Here is a 24,041-nt window from a genome sequence, read left to right on the forward strand (position 1 = left end):
CATTTTCCCTTGATAGCTGGTCAATGTTAGGCTTTGTCAAGAGGGGGCTTTAAAGAGACACTAAAGAGAGAACAGAGGAAGGAGCTTCTTTTCCTGGCTCCAGTGTGCTTTCTTCCCTCCTATGGCATGGCTTTTGGTGGCATGTGGGAGTCCCAGTTACACTTACTCTCTGGCAAGTTTTTCTGACACCACAGCAAGCAGCTTCCTCTACACCAGCTCCAGCCTGCTGGCACCCTAGCGAATTTCTCCACCACTCATTGGGCCACTGACTCCAAGGAGGCCTGAACCTCAGCCTTGGAGTCGAGGGCAGTAAAAGAGCCTCTGTCGAGTTCTCAGTCACTTCCTGGGAACTCTTTCTTATTCCTAGGGGCAGTAGTTGCTCTCTATATTTGAATTTCCTCTCTTAATACTTTTTAGGGTTAGTTACCATTTACCAGTTAATACTGCTTTATATTAAAATTTTTCTGTTCAAATTATTGGTGTGGTTTCTGTCTCCTGATGGGATCTTGACTGATCTTGTTGCTCAATACAATCTGTTGACTAAATGAGTGGGCTGTCTACTCTAAGCCTGGCTCTGGGTATGGAGGCTGGAGTTTTAGGACAGGGAGGGGTGGGACTGTTGAATGAGAGAAGAATATATCCTGCTCTTCCATTGTTTATCCTCCGTCTATTCACTCCTTGCCTGACAGCCCAGGGCTTGCTCCCTCAGTATATTATCCATCACACTTTCACAAAAAGGCTTAGCCTGGTCCTCTAACACAGAGGCATCTCCTGCCTCTGCTCCCAACATCATTTCTCTAAGGGGATGAACAATCAACACGTGTGATGCAACTTCTCAAAGATCAGCAATCCCCACACTGGGTCAATTTTTTTCCCCTGCTAGATTATGTTTCATGCTCTCTATCTTCTCCTTTCTTCTTAAGAATATGATGCTGATTCTTAGCCCAGATCACGGTCCATTTTCAAAATGTGACTGAAATGTGAGAGAATAAAATAACACTCATGATCAGATAGCCTCAAAGCAAATGCAATTATCAGGAAAAGATCTAAGAACATGTCTGTGGGACCATGGGAATTTTAATCACAACAGCTAGAAAAACAAGATGGTAGAAAACAGGAAACTTCTTTAATCAAGCAAAGTCTTTGTGGTTGTGTCTGATGAATATGCAAAAGCTGCTCTGAATTTTTTTAGGGCACAAAGAATTGCCATATAGGCATCCCTAGTAGCTGTTTTCAGGTTACAAGAAAGGAATGGATTTGTTACTCAAGTATGTCAGAGGCTTAAAGAAATACAGACATTTTTGACTATACAAAGCAACAAATTGACTCCTAGGCAGAACATGTTAGCTCTGATTTTCAAACTAAAATAGTTCTTGTAATTAGCATTATTGTATTCATTGAGTTAGTCAGCACCCAAAGCAAAATCTTAAAGTTACATGAGATGGAACAAGAAAAGACCCGAATAGCCAAAGGAATCCTGAGAAAAAAGAACAAAACAAAAGAACAAATCACACTCCCTGATTTCAAAATATACTACAAAGCTATAGTAACCAAAACAGCATGGTACTGGCACAAAAAGAGACACACAGATCAATGGAGTAGAATCGAGAGCCCAGAAATAAACCCACACATCTATGGACAGCTAATTTTCAACAAAGGAGCCAAGAACATACAATGGAGAAAGGCAAGTCTCTTCAACAAGTGGTGCTGGGAAAACTGGACAGCCACATGCAAAAAAATGAAAGTAGACCCTTACCTTATACCATACACAAAAATTAACTCAAAATGGATTAAAGACTTGAATGTAAGACCTGAAACTATGAAACTTCTAGAAGAAAACATAGGCAGTACGACATCAGTCTTAGCAACATATTTTCAAGCACCATGTCTGACCAGGCAAGAGAAACAATAGAAAAAATAAACAAATGGGACTACATCAAACTAAAAAGCTTCTGCACAGCAAAGGAAACCATCAACAAAACAAAAAGACAACCTAACAATTGGGAGAAGATATTTGCAAACCATATATCTGATAAGGGGTTAATCTCCAAAATATATAAAGAACACATGCATCTCAACAACAAAAAAACTACCAACCCAATTAAAAAATGGGCAAAAGACCTGAACAGACATTTCTCCAAAGAAGATATACAGATGGCCAGCAGACACATGAAAAGATGTTCAAAATCATTAACTATCAGGGAAATGCAAATCAAAACTACAATGAGATATCACCTCATGCCCGTCAGAATGGCTATAATTAACAAGACAGGAAACAACATGTGTTGGAGAGGATGTGGAGAGAAGGGAACTCTCATACACTGCTGGTGGGAGTGCAAACTGGTGCAGCCACTATGGAAAACAGTATGGAGATTCCTCAAAAAATCAAGGATAGAACTACCATATGATCCAGCTATTCCACTGCTCGGTATTTATCCAAAGAACTTGAAAACACCAATGTATAAAAATACATGCACCCCTGTGTTCATTGTAGCGTTATTCACAATAGCCAAGACTTGGAAGCAACCTAAGTGCCCATCAAGGGATGAATGGATAAAGAAGATGTGGTATATATACACAACGGAATACTACTCAGCCATAAGAAATGATGAAATCCAGCCATTTGTGACAACATGGATGGACATTGAGGGTATTATGTAAAGTGAAATAAGTCAGAGGGAGAAGGTCAAATACTGTATGATTTCCTTCATTAAGTAGTAGATAATAACAACAATAAACAAACACATAGAGACAGAGATTGGATTGGTGGTTACCAGAGGGAAAGGGAGGAGGGAGGAGGGCGAAAGGGATAATTCGGCACATGTGTGTGGTGATGGGTTGTAATTAGTATGTGGGTGGTGAACATGATGTAATCTGTGCAGAAATAGAAGTATAATGATGTACACCTGAAATTTATACAATATTATAAACCAATGTTACTGCAATAAACAAAAAATTAAAAAACAAAAAAAGAATCTCCGGCAGTGGGGCCAGATATCAGCTTCCTAGGTGATTCAGTGTGTGGTCTGGGCTGGGAGTTACTGCTCTTGACAGTGGAGGACACTTAGGTTTTAAGTAGAGATGTGACATGGTCAGTTTTTCATTTCAGAAAGATCACCTTGGCTACAGTATGGAGGACAAATAGGAGTCGTATATGAGGGACAGAGGCAATTTGGGAAACTGGTGCAATGCAGGCTGAAGATGATTGGGGCCAGAACTAAAGTGGCAGTGAGAATTAGAGAAGTTATGTAGCTGCCGTCTTCCACCTTGGATCTGGTGACAGACTGGAAAGGATGGGTGGGGGTGGGGAGCTGAGGGGGTGGGAAATAGGGAGTAGGGTGGACATAAAAATGCCCACAGATTTTTCTCATGTCTATATTCACAGCTTGCAGTCACGTCATCAAGAATTGGAGCCTGTTTTTCCACTCCTTGAATCTGGGCTGGCCCTGAGACTTCCTTTGGCTGGTAGAATGTGGCAGAGGTGATGTTATCTGTTTCAAGCTTTGGTTCAAGGAGCTTTGTCAATTTGCTCTCTCTTACTCTTGGACTCCCAAGTAAATAAACCCAGGCCAGCCAGCTAGATGCTGAGAGACATGTGGTCCAATTGTGCTGTCATCCCTGCCCACAGCCTGCCAACCACCAGACATGAGAGTGGGGCAGTGACAGGTGATGGCAGATGCATGAATGATCCCAGCTAAGATCACCTTCTATGGCAGACTGTGCTGGACCCGACCTCTCAAACCATCCAGTTATAAGTGCTTTAGGAATGGCAGTTACTATCATCCAACTACTTTTAAAGTTTAAAAACTAGTCTCAAAACAGGTTGTGAAAACATGAAAACTGGAAAGTCTTACAAACAAAAAGGAAATGCGCTCAACTGAAAATACTGTGGTACTAGCCCAAGATCACATTGTCGACCTAGTTGAGTAAATTAAATAAAGGCTCACTGGGATAGTCATCATCATAATACCTTTTGAAAGGGCTTTTTACTTTCGAAAGAATGTTTCTAATGTGTTCTTGTTTTTTCCATATATTGTATTGTTTCTCTTAATATGTTTTTGTTATTGAGTATACTAATTACCAATAACCACGCAGAGGGAGAAAACTGCATTCCATGTCTGAAATTTATATTCCTGAAGTTTAATCTATAACTGCATTTGGACATCTGCCTGGATTTTAAAGAGTTTTTTCTCTTTCAAAAATCATGCCAGAAAAAGCGAAAGTCATGTTGCCTCATTACTTTACAAAGCCTTTAGCAAAAAAATGGAAATGCTATTTCCTGCCCCAAACATATTGACAGATTAAAGTTCTGGTTTCTTCCTCACTTTTATCTTTCAATATCATTCATAATGCTTCTGTTTATCTTCAGTTATCTCACCAAGTCACTAGCTGTTTAAGGTTATTGTATTAACTTTTATTGCTAAATTACCACAAATTTAGCAGCTCAGTTTTATTAGTTCACCATTTCTGTTGGTCAAAAGTGGCTTGATTTTCTGCTCAGGGTGTCACAGGGCTGAAATCAAGGTGTCAGCTAAGGCTGAGGTCTCATCTGAGATTCAGGATCCTCTTACAGTCTCACTGGTCGCTGGTAAAACTTGTTTCCCTGTGGTTGTAGGACTACGGTCCCTGCTTTCCTTTTTGTCAAACGAGGGACAGCTCTCAGCAGCTAGAGGCCTCCTGCAATGTCTTGCTATGTGGCAGTTCTCAAATGGACGTTGGATTTCCTCCAGGCCAGCAGGAGTGCATCTCTCTGACATCCTCTTTTGCAACCAGCTGGGGAAAACACTATTTTTAAAGGGCTCACCTTATTAGGTCAAGTCCACCCGGATAATCTCCCTATTTTAAGCTCAACTGATTTGGGACCCTACTTATGTCTGCAAAATCCTCTTACAGAAGTACCTAGATTAGAGTTTGATGGAATGCCTGGCAGGTGTGCATATATCAGGGCTAAGAATCTTGAGGACCATCATAGAATTCTGCCCATGGCAGCCACGATTAAGAGATCCTGTAATGGCACAATCAGTTTCTAATGAAACTGGGAAGAAATAACTCCCACAGCCTGATCTGTCACCCATCTTCTTCCTCACAAGTTTCTCAGTCAATCAAACTGGCCAGTTGGATGTTTGAGCTTGTAAGCGCCTAGGGACCACAGGTGTTCCAAAGCTCCTGTAGGTCAAGCTGTATGACTTGGGAGTGCACCAAGGAGGATTAGGGAAGAGAGCAGCCCACTACAGCACAACGCTGAGGAGGGAGAGTCACACCTGGGAAAGGCAGCAGGGAACTTCACATACGAGCCAAGGAGGAGTGAAGTCTTCCTCATATGAAGGGCAGTTTTTCCCCATGGAATTTTATGACTCTTAATATGTCACTCAGTGACACCCGACAAGCCATCTGATATCTTTGAGGCTGTGTTTTAGTTTGAAAAAATGGAAAACTTTTGGAGACAGGACAGTTTTTTTATCCTATAGCTCTCTGATGAGAAAACTGGAAACAGAAGCATAATTAATTTTTCTTGCAACAAGGACGTGTCAAATTTTATAACAGAAAGTTTGATTGTGATCTTACACAAAGCCGTTTCTATTCGTTCAGAGCACAAAGAATTTTTGAAGAAATGTAGGCAGAACGTGGTGTTCAGACTCTCACCTGCAATCTGTCCACCTTCCGTCACTTTATTTAAACCATAGCTATACTCTTAATTAACAGTTTAATTGATTGGTGCTTTCTCAATCCAGTTCTCTGGAGGCATGGTTTTCTGTTTAACTTTCTTGTTTTAATTCTTCAGCAAAACCATAAAATTTAATTAGGAAAGTAACCGGCTTTGTAACAGCAGTTCTATGTCTAATTAGCTATGCTTCGCCCGTACCTTCTCAGATTCCATTCAGCTTTGTACATACATTTTGCATTTGTTCATGTTTCAGATAAGACGTTGTGAATTTATAGCCTAAGCATGTAGTCCAATCACTTTTCACTTTTCCAAAGATGCTTGGTTATAGCCAGTGAAATCATTAAAGCATTTATACATTCTATTAAACATAAGAGTCATCCAAGGCCAAGATGTAGGGTTGTTACCTTACCGTGTGTACTAGTTTTCTATTGCTGCAGAGCAAATTACCACTAACTCAGCAGCCATTTATCATCTCACAGTTCTGTACATCAAAAGTTTAGGCACAGCTGGCTGGCCTTTCTTTTCAGGGTCTCACTGGGCTGAAATCAAGGTGCCACCTGGGCTGTGATTTCATCTGGCCCTCAGGGTCGTCTTCCAAGTGCATATAGTTGTGGCAGAATTCACTTGCTTGTGGTTGTAAGACTGACATCTCCATTTCCTTGCTGCCTATCAGCTGGGGATGGCTCTCACCTCCTAGAGGCCACTAGCATTTCTTATCATGTGGCTCCCATGAACAGTTCACCACAGAGCAGTTTGATTCTTCTTTGAGACCATCGGGAGCACGTCTTTGACTTCTTCATCTGTGAACAGCTGGAGAAAACTCTCTGCTTTTAAAGGGCTCACTTTTGATTAGCTCAGGCCCACCCCAGGTAATCTCCTTTCTGCCCCATCAAGGGAATGACTAGTCCATCATGTACACAGGCTCCGCTCACACTCAGAGGAGAGATTATGCAGGGTGTGTACACCAGGGGGCAGAAATCTTGGGGCCACGTTAGAATTCTGCCTGCCATACTGTGCTTTAGGAAAGAAGGCAACTAAAAGCTTCCTGGCAAACCTCTCTCCTTGCCCTTGGAGGCAATGAGCAGGGTGTGCCAGGAGCTGTTAACAATGGCCCCAATTTTGTCCCATCAGCTCCACAGGGCAAAAGATGACAGACAGCCATATTCTTTCTTCTCTGCATGCTGCTTTCTCTGCCTGGCCAGAATAGCTGCTTTCAGTAGTGTGAGTGGATGAAATCATTTGAATTTAAAATGACATCAAGTTAACATGATGCTTTTAGATAGAAATTTATGTAAGCTCAATGCCTCAAACTTCAGCTCAACAAAATGATTTCTTTAGTGAAAGGAAATGAAGAAATGTGCAGAAAAGAGTTAAGTAGCAGGCCTGAAGCTGCTATCCTTAGAGAGGACTGCTTGCAGTACTGGCCCTTGGCTGGCCTCTGGGAACTTGGGTTTCGGAAGGGGTTCCCATCACCCTAACTGAGAAGAGCGGCTCCCTGTGCCTAAACTGTTTGTGCTGATGACATAGTTCATGCTGAACATCTGCTCTCCTGCTGGGAGTCTGGAATTTTGGTATGTGTCAGGCAGAGGGGGCCTAGATGACTAGGCCCCAATAAAGACCCTGGGCACTAAGTCTATAATGAACTTCCCCCGTGGACAATTTCACATGTGCTATCACAGCTCGTTGCTGGGTGAGTTAAGGATGTCCTGTGTGACTCCATTTCTTGGAAGCTTCTGCCTGTTTCCTCCTGGGCTTTACCCCATGTGTCTTTTCTCTTTGCTGATTTTGCTTTGTGTCCTTTTGCTATAATAAATCATAGCTGTGAGCAGGACTACAGGCTAAATAGGTTCCACAAATCACTGAACCTGGGGATGGTGTTGATGACTCAAGGAATAAAGTAAATGAGAGCATGAGAATGCTCATATTGAGTCAAGGCTCCACTGCCCAGCAAACTCGGCCGTAATCCTCTCCACTGTGAAGATGATCAGAGTCAAGAGACCAGAGGCAAGTAGCAGGACTTCCCTGGGTTCTAGAGGGCGTGGCACTCTCTAGCTCTGTGTTCCAATTCCTCACTGGGACCTGGAGCAAGTTACTTAATCTCTGTCTGTCTCTCTCAGTTTCTTCATCTGTAAAATAGCAATAATAAAAGTCCCAGCAATAATAAAAGTCCCCACCTCATAAAGTTGTTAAAATGAGGCAATTTATAGAAAGCACTTAGCACTGTGACCAGCACACAGTGACTAAGCGGGGCTGGAGGTAATTTTCTGCGGATGGAATCAATACAGCATTGTCAACATTCTAATACAGATCTTCCTTGACTTACGATGGAGTTACACCCTGATTAACCCATTGTAAGTTGAAAATATCATAAGTTGAAAATGCATTTAGTACTCCTAACCTACTGAACATCAGAGCTCAGCCTAGCCTCCCTTAAATGTGCTCAGAACACTTACATTAGCCTACAGTTGGACAAAATCATCCAACACAAAGCCTATTTTATAATGAAGTGTTGAATATCTCACATAATTTATTGAATACTGTACTGCAAGTGAAACCAGAATGGCTATATGGGTGCAGAATGGTTATAAGGGTTGCGGTTGTTCACCATCGTGATTGTGTGGCTGACTGCAAGCTGCGGCTTGCTGCCGCTGCCCAGCATCACCAGAGAGCATACCACTAGCCTGGGAAAAGATCAAAATGCAAAATTCTGAGCACAGTTTCTACTGAATGCATATTGCTTTCACACCATGGTAAAGTCAAGAGATTGTGAGCCAAACCATCACTAAGTTGGGCACCGTCTGTATTAGCTCCCTTTTTTCCCTCTCACTCTGCTGCCTTCTTCCTCACCAGCCCCCTTTTCCTCCCTTTTCTGTTGTCTTCTAAGCTCCTTCACATCCAAACCATTTCCTCCCCCAGCTTATGACCTTTCTTAAGGACTAAATGAAAATAACATGGAGAAATGATTTTCTTTGTGTACAAAAAAGGGCACCATATAAACGTGTTGTCATCAGTGTCCACAGTCTTACTGTGCTCAACATCTTTTAGTTCCATCCGCTATGATTTACAAGAGTTTATAAGTAACCCTCACAGTCCTCACTAATGTAATTTTCTTGCTTTTGATAATGGTAGGTGATCATCACATATACAACTAGGGAATCTTATTTCTTAACTTTGTAAGGCATAGCATGTAAATAGATTCACAAATTGGGAAAAACTCCTTTCACAAATCATTTTTTCCAATATTTGGTTCATAATATTTGTTCCCTGAAATAGTAGACTCCAAGGTGTAAAGTGGCATCAATGGAGACAGAAACTTCTACTTGAAACTTGCTTTGCTTCTTTGCAACTTTTGAGTCCCTGGTGGACTGTTCAGATAGTGTTCAGATATTGTTGCTGAAAAGGCTATAATGGGGTTGATGATCATACATGACTAGAAGAAGTTAATGTCAGTATCCAGAAGCAGAGATTCCTTTGCGGAGGAGAGGAGGTTTAGGAAATGCCCGGTGAGCACAGTCTCTCTGCTGGTCATAACAATTTGAGGATGAGCTCCTGCATCCTCACCCCAGGCCCTTGTGATGACACCAAACTTAAACTAGACAGTGCATACACAGCGGCTAGGAATGAGGAGGAAGAAAGGAAATCAATAAACTAAGAGTTCAAAACTTCATTTGCAAATAGACTTAATATTTGAAGGGAAGATGTCAAAGAGAAAAATCAAACCAAAAATAAAAGACCAAAAGTTTGATAATTACAGATATCTCCAGAAGGCACTAAGTCTGTCCCTCCTCCCTCACCCCCCTAACACCTTCTCCAGGTAGGACTGTACTTCAGTCATTGAGGACACATGTTTTTCTAGCCCACACTGAAGATTAATGAGGCCTCCTTTATAATCTGCTTTGCCATCCATTAAAATGAAGCTAAACCACTGCATATTTTATGGGTTTGCTTCTGTTCTTGGTAGGCATGAAAGAAAGCCCATCACCACACTCCTCATCACAACTCTTTAGCTAAAGCTAACACTCAATTATACGCAGTAATGGGGAGATGAAAAACTCTCTAACTCTAAAATCCATAAAATTCAGCAAAGATTGAATAATCAGAGCCCTTTAACCTTTGCCAACAAAATTCTCTTATCAGACCCACTGAAACATAGCAAAATGAATTAACTTGAATTTCTAGCTTTTATTTTTCCTCAACTCACTTCTACTTGAAGTTTTAATTAGAAGGAAAATGTCTAGATGATCTGTAGGAAGATTTCAAGAAGGCAAAGTGAACCTCTGGAAAATTATAAACTAAATTCACTCATTCATTAAAAAAATCATTTACTGAGCTTCTAGGATATTCTAGACTCTCACTGAGAATATAGCAATGAACAAAAATAGATAAGCTCTCTTATGAAGCTTACAAAGGAGATGGAAAATAAATGAACTAGAAAATAGAAAATGGGTCAGATATATAATAATATTTTGAGTAACCTTAACTATCCATTAAAAGCTCTTTCAAGTTAGCATTTTCTGCCCTTGGCTAATTAATTTCAATTATTCGACTCCAGTCAGCAAAGCCCTGTAAACACATTATAAGGACAATGGTAAGTGAGTGGACATTCTATTACCTTGAGTTGGTGGTATATTTTCTTCAGTGCATACGCTTCCTCTTCTGTAATGGGATAAAGTCTTATCACCTTATCACTATAAGAAAGGAAAAAAATGGTGATTTTACCTTTCAAAAATAAAGATTTAGCCATCTCTATCTTTTTACCTTTTAAAAAACTGCCTCCACATTTAAGAAAAATAGCAGAACTGTGGACTGGCCGGCATGTATTTTATCCAGTTCTTGTTCTGCTCTGATTGCTTTGGTCTTTTTTTCCCTATCTTAAAACTATTTGTTTTTTTCAACAGCTTTTGAAGATTACAAACTCACACGTAAACAGAGAGATGCCAAAAACACAGGAATAGTGGCAACAGAGACAAGAACTTTCATGAATAGCTCAGAGCAGATACCAAGAAAGAAAATTCCTAATGACGGAAACAAACAATGCTGAAAAGAATGTGACTTTCAATGAGACGACACATGAACTCCACACACTGTGGAACAGTTCTGGTTTGGATTCTTCCCACACGAAGAACAGTAAAGATAAGTCCATCTCTATGGGGCATCTTATTTCTCTACTACAGAGCTTCCCAACTGGCATGTGGGGCCAAATTGGAGGGCCATGAATTGTTTACAGGTGTGCCATGAGATACTGATGGCTGCAAAATTTTTAAAGTAATAAAGATTTAGAATCAGTTTTTACAGCTATTAAAATGTTGCCACAGTTGAAATTATATTTGAACACTCCATAAGGGTCTTTCAGTAAAGATTCTGAATTGCCTGAGGAGACTCGAGGCATCAAACTATCCACCAGAGTTCTCTGTGGTGGTTACCTCTCCCCCAAGGAGTGCCAAACATGTATTATCATTTTCTAGTTATGTTGCGATGAGGACAGGTTGGGAAGCACAGCTCCAGTATATAATAATCACAATTGTTCTATATATCTTGCATAGAGTAGATACTTATTAAATATTTATTAATGCATTGGTATAAAGGAGATCATTGAGAATAATTGGTTTCCAGAGGGGAATGTAAGGAAAAACTAAATAAAGTATAACAGGAATGAATGTTTTTCTTAACCTTCTATGGCATTTTACAATGACTGAGGATAAAGTAGAATATCATTAGTACCATATATATAAAGCACAAAACAAAAACTCTAGCAGTTCACCTAAAACTTATCTGTCCAGCCTCAAAGAGGTACCGACATAAGGGTGGAATTTGCATGCTTTTCCATGGTTTTACTACTTAGATGAGGCAGTTTCCAAGGCTAGGTAAGATTCATATGGAGGGCTTTAGATCCCAGGGGGGACCTCCAGATTTGTTGGACAGTGATTCTTTAGGGCTGTCGGTGTGTTCATTTCCAACCACTTAAGCTTTGTTAATGATCTTGTTATACCCTCTTTAGGACTATGAATTACATGGCCCTTGGCTTGCTGAGGGTAATTTAGTCTGCTTTAGACACTCCACCCTAACATGGCTTTGGAGCTTTAGTTTCCTCAAAATCACACAAAACCACCTCTCAGTATCAGTGTCATGAAGACCATTTTTCTGAAAAGAATAAAAGAAAGTAGAGGGAAGGAAAAACTCAAGTCACCGTAAAACAACTCCAAGTATGACCTTTGGAGTTTAAACATAATTACATCTTTTCTCTTTCTCATTTCTGATACACAGTTCCCTGACCTTTGTTTTTCCTGCATTCTTCATATCCCAGCCTCTCACACCTGACCCAATATAATGCTTGGCAGAGAAAAACAACTCCACTGGGTGATATGGTTGTTTGTGAGGGATGGATCACTTGACAGCTTGCTGAAAAACACCTCCATCTGGGGCCCTGTCAGCGCCTCAAGAGTGCTAAGAAAGCAATCTGTAGCCGTTTTACAGCCATAGGAAGATCTTGGGGTTTCTTTTTGTTTTTTGTTTTTCAAATGATGGATAATTCAACCTGGCAATTGGTTCCTCTTCTGTGATTGTAGGAGAAAAGGGAACCACTCCTGGGATTATTTAACTCTGAAAGTGATTGCTCAAACCCAGCTTTGTCATTTTTATTACAAAATGTTCACTTCATCCCAGCTTGTGGAAATTCTGAGGGGTGACTTGAGAAATGTGTTGAATACTGTTTGATTACTTATCAAAGAACAGAGGATAAGGAAAGCTATTCAGGAAAAGTCATGAAATGTCATGTTTCTGGTAAACTAATAAATTATATTGGTAGACTAACCAGTAACCCAAACCCAACAAGAACTCTTTATTTGGCATGTAAAACCAAATGCCCCCCAAGTGCCCAATTTGTTTCACCACACAGAAAGCTTACTCTCCCTAGATCTGATGGCTAGTTTTTTGGAGTGGTGAACAAGAATTTGTTACCCCAAACAGTAAGGTTTCAGGAAGTGAAGTGGCTCCTAGAATTTAGAGAGAAAAACTAGCTGTGCACAACTATCAAAGAAGGTGAATGAGAGGTTTTCTTCAAATTTATCAGTTTTTCAACCAGTAGGTGGTAACATCAATTTAAGACCGCTTGGCTGCCCTTTGGGATTAAAACAAGGGAATCGAATGTCTGAATATGGGTTGAGGTTAGAGAGATGACTGGGCAACCAGCTGCTCATATGTACGTGTGTTTTTAAGTCAGATATTTTTAACTTAGGAGACTATACAAAGTTGTGGGAGACAGACAGCTCAGGTATTTTTATTTACAGTTTAAGGATGTAGTATAGAGGCAGTGGGATATTCAACATAACTAATCCCCCAGTAATTATTAATATGTATTCACTCATGATACACTCACATTTTGTCCCCTTGCCTTACAGGACACATGAGGTTATGTCGTTATAGTGCCAGCATCAAGTTTAGTTGTAAGTTTGACTACTAACCCTTGTGGGCAGTGGCTACCACATGAACGAGACAATATTAAATACATTTAATGAATTTTAAAGGTATTATTAAAGGTGTAATGAGAATGTACGTACCCAGAGAAGAGAATTTGGCAAGAGAATATCACCTCCAACTTTTTACAATCTGTCTGGGCTTCAGTTTCCTTGTTGAAGGAGTGAGAGATGAACTCCCAGTCGCCTTTCCATTTTAAAGTTCTAAAACTGTGTTATTTCAGTTTGACGCCTACCATATTTATTGCTGTGCCTTGACTGGGTGATATCTATGGAAGAACATTTCCATTTTGTGGGCAACTTGAGAGACCTCCCCAGTCTCCTTTTGAAAGATATAGATGTGAAGCTCCAGATTTTCCTTCTGGTTCCTGGCATGATCTTTCACAATTATTTCCATTATTAAATGCTAAATTTCTTTGTAAGTTACAGAAGCAGTTTATGAATCCATGCTTATAAAAATTATAATATTACAGGGGATATGATATAATAAAGTTCTCCTCCCAGTTCTCTTCCAACCCCAAACCTCCCATCTTCCCCTAGTAGCCATTGTTAATAATTTCTCATGATTCATTCCTGGTTCTCCTCTTTGCACTTGCACACGCACACACAACAGTTTGTTTTATAGCATTTTATAATACGAATTTGCTTCCATTTTTCACTTAATATTTTAGTTTTAAAACACTAGTTTTTATTTTATTTTATCTTTTTTTTGGTGAGGAAGATTAGCCCTGAGCTAACATCTGCTGCCAATTTTCCTCTTCTTGCTGAGGAAGATTGGCCCTGAGCTAACATCTCTGCCCATCTTCCTCTATTTTATGTGGGATGCCTGCCACAGCATGGCTTGATGAGCAGTGTTTAGGTCTGTGCCTGGAATCCAAACCTGTGAACCCCAGGCCACCGAAGCAGAACACGCGAACTTAACCAATATGCCACCAGGCCAGCCCCCAAACACTCTTTTTTAAATAAACATCTGGATGCTATATGCTAATATTTTATTTCAGAGTTTTATGCCGATATTCATAAGGGAGGCTTTTTTAAAAATAAACTTTTTATAAACTTAAAATAATGTTCATTTTGAATCACCCTTGATTTTGGCATCAGCACCATGCTAGCCTTATAGAATTAATTGGGAAATTTTCCATCTTTGTAATATGCTTTGACAACTTGACACAGAAATTGTGTTTCTGATTGTTTTGTAGAATACATTCAAAATTTTTCAAGGTGGGACCAATTCTTCCTTTTTTTGGTCTTTGGGGGTTAGATATCTAGTTCTTTGATGGATATTGGTCTATTCAGTTTTCTTCTGGGTTCTTTGAGATAATTTTGCTAATTTACATATCCTGGAAAACCATCCACTTATTTATATAAATTATATTAATATAAACAATTAAAAATTAATTAAAATATCTTATAATTTAAGACATCTTTTCTTTCTCTGTATCTTTGTTCCCTTTCTATGTCCTAATGTTATTTGTATTTTTTTGAAAAAATTCCTTAATCAGACTCTCCAAAGATTTGTTCATTTTATCGTTTTTTTAAAGAATCGTTTTGTTTTTATTGATCGATTATGTTGATTTTTGTATTAATTTCTGCCTCTATCTTTATTAATTCTGTACTTCTTTCTTTAGATCTGCTTTGTTATTTACGTTTTAATATATGATATTCTTATTGATGTTCAGATCTAATAGTTGATAATATCAAGTTTTTAAAATTCAATTTATTTAAACTAAAAACAAAAACACAATTCACCCACTTCTCTCATCTCCCACAACCACCAATCTGTTCTCTGTATCTATGAGCTTTGTTTTTTGTTTTTTTTAGATTTCACATAAAAGAGAGATCATACAGTCTACCTCTTTCTCTGTCTGACTTCCTTCACTTAGTGAGCATAATGCCTGCAAGGTCCATCCACATTGTCACAAATGGCAAGATTTTCTTTTTTACGGCTGAATAGCGTTCCATCGTTCAGTCCTGTGCTGCATAATGACAGTTCAGCCAGTGAGGGACTGCACATGATGGTGGTCCCATAAGATTAGCACCATACAGCCTGTGTCTGTAGTAGGTTATGTCATCCGGGTTTGTGTAAGTACTATGTTTGCACGATGAAATCACCTAATGTTGTATTTCTCAGAATGTATCCCCGTCCTTAAGCAAAACATAACTGTATACATATAGCACACTTTCTTTAGTTATTCATCCATTGATTGACACTTAAGTTGTTTCCATATCTTGCTATTATCAATAATGCTGCAATGAACATGGGGTTGCACATATCTTTTTGAGTTAGTGTTTTCATTTTCTTTGGATAAATACCTAGAAGTAGAATTGCTGGATCATATGGTAGTTCAATTTTTAACCTTTTGAGGAACTTCCATACTGTTTTCCATAGTGGCTGCACCAATTTACATTCCCACCAACAGTGCACAAGGGTTCCCTTTTCCTCAGATCCTTGCCAACATTTCTTATTTCTTGTCTTTTTGATAAAAGCCATTCTAACAGATGTGCTGCGATATCTCATTGTGGTTTTGCTTTGCATTTCCCTCATGATTAATGATGGTGAGCATCTTTTCATGTACCTGTTGGCCATCTGTATGTGTTCTTTAAAAAAATGTCTATTCAGATCTTCTGCCCATTTTTTAATCAGATTGATTTTTTGCTGTTGAGTTGTATGAGCTCTTTATATATTTTGGATATTAGCCCCTTATCATATAGGTGGTTTGCAAATATCTTCTCCCATTCAGTAGGTTACCTTTTCACTTTGTTGGTGGTTTTATTTGCTACATAGAAGATTTTTAGTTTTATGTAGTTTCACTTATTCATTTTTGCTTTTGCTTTTGGTGTCAGATTCAAAAAATCAACACCAGGACTGAAGTCAAAGAGCTTGCTGCCTATGTTTTCTTCCAGGAGTTTTATGGTTTCAGGTCTGATGCTGAAGTCTTTAATACATTTTGAGTTAATTTTTGTGCATGGTGTAAGATAGTGGTCTAGTTTCACTCTTTTGCATGAGGCTGTCCAGTTTTCCCAACACCATTTATTAAAGTGACTGTTTTCGCCCTATTGTATGTTCTTGGCTCTTTTGTCATAAATTAATGGGCCGTATATGCAGGGATTTATTTCTGGGCTCTCTATTCTGTTACATTGATCTATGTGTCTATTTTTATGCCAATAAAATACTGTTTTAATTACTGTAGCTTTGTAATATAGTTTAAAATCAGAGAGTGTGATGACTCCGGCTTTGTTCTTCTTTGTCAAGATTGCTGTAACTATTCAGGGTCTTTTGTGATTCCGTACAAATTTTAGGATTATTTGTTCTATTTCTGTGAAAAATGTCATTGGAATTTTGGTAGGGATTGCATTGAATCTGTAAATTGCTTTGGGTAATATGCACATTTTAACAATATTAATTCTTCCAATCCATGAGCATGGGATATCTTCATTTATTTGTGTTGTCTTCAGTTTCTTTCATTAGTGTCTTGTAGTTTTAAACATACAGGTCTTTCACCTCCTTGGTTAAATTTATTCCTACCTATTTTATTCTTTTTGATGCAATTATAAATGAAATCGTTTGATAATTTCAGTTTTTAGTTCCTCTTTACCAAAGAGTTATTTTGAAGAATGTTAAAAACTTCTACATATACCTATTAAACATGTTTATTTATGTTATTTATTTTTATTTTTTATTTTTTTTAATTTTTTGTTTATTGCAGTAACATTGGTTTATGACATTGTAAAAATTTCAGGTGTACATCATTGTACTTCTATTTCTGCATAGATTACATCATGTTCACCACCAAAATACTAATTACAACCCATCACCACACGTATGTACCGAATTATCCCTTTCACCCTCCTTCCTCCCCCCTTCCCCTCTGGTAACCACCAATCCAATCTCTGTCCTTATGTGTTTGTTTATTGTTGTTCATTAAGTAGTAGATATTTATGTTATTTAAATCTTCTCCCTACTTATATTTTGTCCACTAAATTTGACAATTTTTGATATAATTTTATTTAATATACCTACTGTGATTTTGGATTTGTCAACTTATTTTTGAATTTAAAAATTTTGATTCATGTATTTTGATGATATGTAGCTATATCATCATGACTACTGTATCTTCTGGAAGGAATAAAATTTTTATTTGAACATAATGTCCTTAGAAAAATCTTTCTTCGGCTCCTTTAATGCTCTTTACCATGAATTCTATTTCAAACTCAAAATGCTAGATTACATTTTTAAAAATCCAGTAAGAGACTTTCTGACTTTTAACTGGAGAATTTTACTTATTCACATTAATTATAATACCTAACATGTGTGGTTTTATTCTTATGATGTTTTTTTCCTTTGTTTTCTTGTTATATAAGATTATTTTCTTTGTTCTTTGTTTCTTTCCTTACTTATTTGTTGCCTTTTTCTCCCTCTTTCCCATCTTTCTTGGAGCTGATCAATTTTTTTGGCTGACTTTTTCTTATCTAGTGGTTTGCAAGCTGTGCATCTTATTTCTATTTTTTCAGTGATTTTTTTATTAGAAATTTTACAAACATACTTTAACAGATACCTCTTCTTTCATGGCTAGAACTAATAAGTCTCTGTAATTCTCCCCCTTGAACAAGAATATCTTTTCATCCCCCTCCCTCCCATGTTTTCCTTGTTCTTTGCTCCATGTTTTGTTAAAATCATCTGGAATTTTTGCTGCACGTTGTGTCTAACTGTGGGTATCTGAATCGTATCCCCTCCAAATTCATATGTTGAAGTCCTAACCCCTAGTACCTCAGAATGTGACTGTATTTGGAGATAGAGTCTTTAAAGAGGTAATTAAGTCAAAATGAGGTTGTTAGGATGCGCTGTAATCCGATATGACTGGTGTCCTTATCAGAGGAGTAAATTTGGGCACAGACATGCACAGAGGGAAGGCACTTTGAAGACACAGGGAGAAGACGGCCATCTGCAAGCCAGGAAGAGAGTCCTCAGAAGAAACCAAACCTGCCAACATCTTGATCTCAGACTTATAGTAACCGAACTGGGAGAAAGTAAATTCCTGTGGTCGAAGTCACCCAGTCTGTGGTACTGTTGCCGCAGCCCCAGCAAATGAATACACACCTTGAAGATCGCAGCTTAACAGTCATGTCCTCGGGGGAGCTATCCCTTGATATCTGGGAGATTTTAGTCACCTTGTTCCTAAATTCTCCCAATGCTCTCTACATTTCCTATCACAACACTCATTGCCCTCATTGTTATTATTTGTTTAACATCTCTCTCTCTCTCTCACTAAGCTCTAAACTCCATATGAGCAGGAACTCAATACATTTTGGTTTTATTCTGTGGGAGTTCTGGGTTGTGTAAGTGTCTCTATATGATGTGGAGCTTGTTTCGAGGGGTTCAGGGCCAGGTTTTGTTTTAATTGCAATTCCTATATCACGTGGAGTGTGAATTAGGAGCCCCCACCCATACATGGTAGAGGCCTGGGGTATCGACTTTGCAGAGGTATCTTCCTCCTTACAAGTTCCTGGTAGACTGAAACCACCCTCCATTTCCCCAGCTGGAGGGGGGAGTTTTTCTCCACACTTTGGGGCTCCCTGCTTTATGTAGACTTGCTCCTAGCTCCCCACTTCCGCCCGTTACAGGCATTAGAATCCCACCCTCAGCCTTGAGGGCTCCTTTTCATAGTCCCGACTCCCAGAACCACAAAGCATGAGCTTTTCCTTTCCACTTAAACTTTGCTTTTTACCCCAAATGTTTGGCATCTGGGAGTTTCCTCTTCTTTCTTTCTACAAAATTCAGTTATCTACTAAAACAAATGACAAGGTGGTAAAAGCACATACTCTGGAGGGAAGTTGCTGGTGCTAGCTGTGTGACCTTGGACAAGGTTTTTAACCTCTCTGTGCCTCAGTCCTTTTGTCTATAGATTGGGGATAGTGGTACTTAATTCATGGGTTACTGTGGGGATTAAATGAGTATGCATGTCCAGTGCTTAGAATAACACCTGACGCATAGTATTAGGTATGTGTAGGGCAATATAGATGTTTGATATGATGATGTTTTTGCATTTTCAGCATTTTTTCACTTTATTGAAGTTTATACTTTGAGGGTTCCTGACTGCATCAACTAAGTCTTCCATGTTCTCTCATATTCTAATCTGTTGAATGGAAGAATGAATACAATTCTCTCAACAGGAAACTACTTGTAGCAGACATCCTGAGCGGCCTCAGAATGCATGACCTGTCCAGAGTTTCCCTCTAAAGTATCCTTTGCTTGGTAACTCCTTCTCTTGGGACCACATCTAACCTGACACTTAACTTAAAGGCAGTCAGTGGACGATAAGAAAGAAGGAGAAGTGAGTCCTGCCCAGTTGGGTTCACTCTATTGGACGGTGACTGACAGCTGACCCAGTCAGATCCCATCTTTGGGAGTTTGCACTTGAGACATAAAAGAAAAAATCAGTTAGTTTGCAACATCAGGAGCAGTGGCAGCAGACAGATGTAATAGCCAAGTTACCACAACGGCAAAGTTCTCAAGCACAGGCACTGGGCACATCACCCTTTGTGAAGGATCCTTTAGGCTCCAGGGGCCTGGTTTGGAAATAGTCCCTGTTTTTCCCCGTGTTTCTTTATAGTAAACTTCTACCGTCTGATGTATCTGGAGCACGTCTTTTTTAAACCTAACAAATGTGCTAGTATTAAGAACATTTAAACTTCAGATACTCCATTTTTTCACTCTTATCCCCAAGTCACTGGATTTATCTTCTGTGATTCACTTCCCTCTTCAGGTAGGGAAGAAAGAGAGTAAGGTTGGATTCCAATCTGGGCTCCACCACTTGACCAAACTGCTTAAACATTTAGAGCCAATGATTACTAATCTTTAAATGGGGGAAACAGCAATAGACTGTTACATAAGAATTTTGTGAGAATTATTTTGTTCAGCCATGTTCATTAAGGTTACATTACATGCCAGGCACAGTGGTAGGTGCTAAGAAATACAGCAATTCCTGCCTGTGATGGGCTTACAGTCATAGTCCCAATGACATACTACTAGGGAGATGCCTAACTTATTCTAGTCTCTCAATGCGTAGTAGCTACCATTATTACCTCTGCAGGAAAATGTTTTTCTCATTTTTTAGAACCTGAAGCCCTGAAAACAGATGGTTCTCCAAGTATGTTTCATTGTGAACATCAGAGACAATAAAACACAATTTTATTATGGATCTATTTCACCTTATTTGCTGTTGCTGCTGTTTTTGTTTCTTGATCTTTTCACAGGCATTTGATCTAATCATTGATCAGTTTCTTAATTTGGGGCTTACTATTTCCTCTCTTCTCAGGCAGCTCTTTGGCGTCTGAGAAACACACATATTATTCCTATATTTTTATATAATTTAAAAAGGGAAAATAATTTCAGAGAAAGTCCTGTATAGATGGTTTCTCTATTGGGACAAGGTACACATGTTCAATTTTTCAATACTTCTAAAGACACAATTTACCTGGAAGTAGAAAAATATTTCTAATGTTGTCCTTCAGGAGGTATCAGATTAGATGACTGTAGTGGATGCTTTCAGCTGCTCGCCCAAATCTATTTTCCCCTTCTTAAACTCTAATGGGACTGATTCACTCAGTATTCAGCCCATCCCCACATCAGGAATGGGTCTCGATAAGCCAATCAGAGTTCGGATATTCCCTGGCAACTTTTGTTAGTCTGGAGTTCGACACGTGTTTCAAATTGTCGTAATCAGATTTAAGGGAAGGATTATTACTCCACGGTTGGGGGAAGAAAGAGTCACTCTCTTTTTGAATATAAAGGAAATGTGTCACCCTGCTTGCCACTGGCAGCCTGTAATTATGAAGGGAGTGAGCTTTAGGGTGAAGCAGACTATGGACTGTTGAGTGGAGAGACGGAACCTGCGTCTTCAGTGATCTTACTGAATCAAGCAACCTTTAAGCTTGTCCTACCTCTAGACTTCTGTTATGCAATATAAAAAAAATTTCTTTATTGCGTAGGCCAGTTTGAGTCAGGTTGTCTCCTACTTGTAACCAAAATCACCCTGCACAATAACAATAATTTTACTTAGTTTGGTTATTTTTAGGGAATGAGGTATGGGAAACCAACGGAATAACTAAATTTACTTTCAAATCAAAGTCTTCACAGGTGGGAAAACACATACTGGGATTCTTTCTTTCCTCTCTGAACATCTTTCTCTAAAAGATCCCTTTAACTTTGATGGTCACTTAAAAAACTACGTGTGCTTTCAGAAGGGAAGATGTAGGGTGCTCAATAGCTAAGACTCATCTCATATCTGCAAGGAAAATAGGACAGTTTAAAACATTTGCTGAATTTTCTGAAAGCTTGTAACCCATCGAAGAGTTAGTAATAGGATGTTCACTTACTTTAAAAAAATCTCATGCCCAAGCACAAAGAAATTCATTAGGTAATCTCATCTAGAAAAATTAATGTTCACATGTAGATTCTATATGATCAAGTGCTTAAGTCTCAGAGCTGCATTTCCTTTGTTGAAAGATTGTGTTTTGATGCACATGAAAAATTTCATTAAAAAGCAATAAATAAGAGACAACCTGGCAGAGAATACTCTAGAGAGCTAAATGGATTCTCCCTTCTTTGGTGGTAGTTTATAGTTGCCATATAAAGTGCTCAGAACATGGAGAAGCTCCCTCTGGCAATTTGCTTAGGACATGAAGATTTAGGCTTCACTCTTGGATTAAAGTTAAGCAGAAGTGATGATTCTTCTTTTTTTGTTGTTGCCGCAGTTATTTTAACACCAGAGAAAAGAAAACACACAGTTTTAGCGATGTGCTTCACTTTATAACAGAAATTTTCTCACGAGGCTGAATGCCTACCATGGTAACTCACACACAATGGAGGATCAATAAATATTTGCTGAATTGAATTGAAATTGGCTTTTTGTAAACTGCATCATCTTTTAAATTTCTGAAGTTGTCTTCCATTATAAAGTTTGAGAATTTCTCTTCTCTCATTAGCACAGGTCAAAGCAATAAAATGTAACCCTGCCATTAAATTAATTTCTTACAGTTAGATATTATCTATACTATGTCTCAAGGATTTGCTATATATTGTCAAATCATTATATGATACTTAAATTTAGTCTTTCTTGTATTTAAAAATAAGATTCAATCTGAGAAAACTGTTACTACAATGGAGAACAAAACATTCATTCAACAGATACCTATGTAGCAATTACTCCATGTAAGTCCCTGGTGGGGAGGAAAAATGAAAGGACTTACAAAGTGTAAGGGAAGAACTTTTAAGATGTATAATCTAGTTGGGTACATAAGGCATAAATAATACTTTATTTTATTATTGTAATATAAGATTAGCATGTAATCAATATTTTATAAATTATATTGAAAATATGTATAAAAAAGGTTTAGCTGGAATGATCCAAGAACCATATAGGACTTTGATGCTTGCAACTAAGAAGATTTGGGCCCCAGTGAACTGAAAACCATTGGCATATATCAGTTTAGTGGTTTTGAAATTTAAATGTACATAAGATTCACCTGGAAATCTATCTGCCAGCATAATTTGTTGGACTAAATATCCTGTATCCTGAAATCACCTTCCAGTATAAAGCACTTAGCAATATTGGAATATATATGTTTGTATGTGGTGTATCTTTTAACATGCATGGATAGGGTAGTAATAGAGTAGGGGAAAGCCTAAGAGGCCAAAAATGCTGAATTAATCTAACACTGAGACCAGTGGCTACTCTGACTGAGGGGCATCTTAATAATCCCTGATGCCCAGAGTCTGAGCATGGTGGGAATTCAGATCAGATACCCTCACAGAAAGCCTTAAAGATAATAAACTCAATGAAAAGATGACAAAAAAAAAAAATGCTTTGGGAAAGAAGAGAGTAGGGAAACTTGCCTTAGTCTTCGCTCTGGATAAAGGAGAAAGATATAGTCATTACTGAGAATTCAGAACCACAAGGCAGCCATCTAGTAGGGTTAGGAGTGAAATTCCAATCACCTATGTGGCCAAAAATCTACAAACTTCATTCTCTCAGCTGAAGAGCATTGCCTACTGATGGCTCACAGTTGAGTCCATCTTAAGCAATTGCCTTCAGCTGAAGGGAGGTGCTTGTCTAAGATTAAGATACCCCTAGAGGCAGCCAACATGCAAACACTAGTTTATGCTGAGGTACAAAGGCCTGGCCCCCTGGCCTTAATTTGAGATGTTGTTGAAGGGCCAACCCAGCTTTACTGATGCCCATGAAATCTGTTGTAACTCCATTGCAGTTCAAGTCTCCCTCCATCCTTAGCTTCCTTTATTCCCTTATAGATTTGTGTGTGTGTGTGTGTGTGTGTGTGAGAGAGACTCTTCAATCAAGTGCTTCCATAAAAACCTTACTTTCAGAGTCCATTTTCTGGGGAAACTTGACCTGTGACATGACTTGCCCCTAGGTTCCTAGCAGGAAAAAAATGCAAATCCTTTCTGGAAGGAATCCATCTTAAAACCAAGTCTCAGAGAATTTCCACAAATAAAGTTCCACTAAATATGAGCTCACTATCAAAAATTATGAAGCACATCAGGAAATAAGCCACCATGAGCTAAGGTCAGTAGAAACAACCAAGAGCAGAATAAGACCTGTAGAGCCTACCGATATTGAAATGATTAGATAGAGCAAGGGTTGGCAAAGTTTTCCTATAAAGGGTCAGATGGTAACTATTTTAGGCTTGCAGGCTGTACAGTCTCTATTACAACTACTCAATTCTGCCATTGTAGGGTGAAAACAACCAAGACAATATGAGACAAATGGGTATGACTATGTTTCAGTGAAACATTATTTACAAAAACAGGTGGAGGGTTGGATTCGGCCTGTTAGCCATGTTAACTATGATTCAGTCATAGTTAGCCAACCTCTGAGATAGAGTAA

General features: G+C 38.7%; 1 protein-coding gene across 1 annotated transcript in view; it reads right to left on the reverse strand.

Annotated features, from left to right (window-relative positions):
• CPA6 (carboxypeptidase A6) overlaps positions 1-24,041 on the reverse strand; it is a 267,672-nt gene that overhangs the window by 152,345 nt on the left and 91,286 nt on the right. The window contains exon 2 of the mRNA XM_058528827.1: positions 10,278-10,353. Coding sequence (XP_058384810.1) covers positions 10,278-10,353 — 76 coding nt within the window. The remainder of the gene's footprint in view (positions 1-10,277; positions 10,354-24,041) is intronic.

This window comes from Diceros bicornis, chromosome 33 (assembly GCF_020826845.1).
Source record: "Diceros bicornis minor isolate mBicDic1 chromosome 33, mDicBic1.mat.cur, whole genome shotgun sequence".
NCBI classification, from domain to species: Eukaryota; Metazoa; Chordata; class Mammalia; order Perissodactyla; family Rhinocerotidae; genus Diceros; species Diceros bicornis.